The sequence below is a fragment of the Naegleria gruberi genome, assembly GCF_000004985.1.
Source record: "Naegleria gruberi genomic scaffold NAEGRscaffold_21, whole genome shotgun sequence".
In the NCBI taxonomy this organism is placed as follows: Eukaryota; Heterolobosea; class Eutetramitea; order Acrasida; family Naegleriidae; genus Naegleria; species Naegleria gruberi.
In genome coordinates, this window is record NW_003163306.1 from 411,752 (window position 1) to 412,660 (window position 909).

Genomic DNA, 909 nt, shown 5'->3' on the forward strand with positions numbered 1-909 from the left:
TTGTTGGGACTACTGCTCTTGATTGCATTTTGCAGCTCGACTTCTTTCATTCATGCACAAGAAGAACAACAAGCAGGAAGACAACATCCACAACCTTCAGGAATGAGACCAAGACCACCACGTCCAATTCATTCAGGAGAAAGACCACCAAGACCTCATCCTGAACACTCTGGAATAAGACCAAGACCATCTGGAGGACACAAACTCCATCCACAGCCAAGACCTTCAGGAATGAGACCACGTCCATCTTATGCTCGTCCAAGACCTTCTGGACCAAAACCTCGTCCACCAGGACCAAAACATTCAGGACAAAGACCACCACGTCCACAGCTCCACCAAAAGATTCTACAACTATTGAGCCAGACAATGATATTGCTCAAAATCAAACTGGAGAAATTTACCATGGAGAAAAGGAAGGAAATGAATTGACAATGGAAATTATCATCTTTTCTAGTGTTGGAGCTGGAATTTTATTGATTGGAGTTGTAATTGCTATTGCTCTTGTTAATTTCTTGATTTTGAAAAATAACAAGACTAAATTTCAAACTCATACTGAACTTGTGGATGATGAAGCTGATACTACAAGAATTTTGGGTATTAACGATGGATCTGTTCATGCCTAAATAAAAAGTCAATATAATTCAAACCTTGATATTACACCAAGTTTACAACACAGTTTTATTCAATTTTAGAAAGATCCAATGGTAAGATTTTGTTCTTTCAAGGAAACAATCTTTTGAGGACTCGAAAATTTCAACACCCATCACTAGCAATCGTATATCTCTCTTCATTCAAAACTGTCAAAGATCTTATTAACTGAGGTCAGTACCTCCATCCAAATCCTTTAAAAACCTTCTTTAATCCTCACTCCCAAATCTCTCCCAGCAACGTTTTTTCCCACAATGGTCA

The 909-nt window shown here is 38.5% G+C and overlaps 1 protein-coding gene across 1 annotated transcript; it reads left to right on the forward strand.

The window, feature by feature from the left end:
• Positions 1 to 102: 102 nt before the first annotated feature.
• NAEGRDRAFT_67129 (uncharacterized protein) lies at positions 103 to 623 on the forward strand (the record flags this gene model as incomplete). The annotated part of the gene is made up of 2 exons (XM_002677705.1): positions 103 to 283; positions 331 to 623. The coding sequence occupies 2 exons, from the start codon at positions 103 to 105 to the stop codon at positions 621 to 623; spliced, it is 474 nt and encodes a 157-aa protein (XP_002677751.1).
• Between the last annotated feature and the right edge of the window lie 286 nt (positions 624 to 909).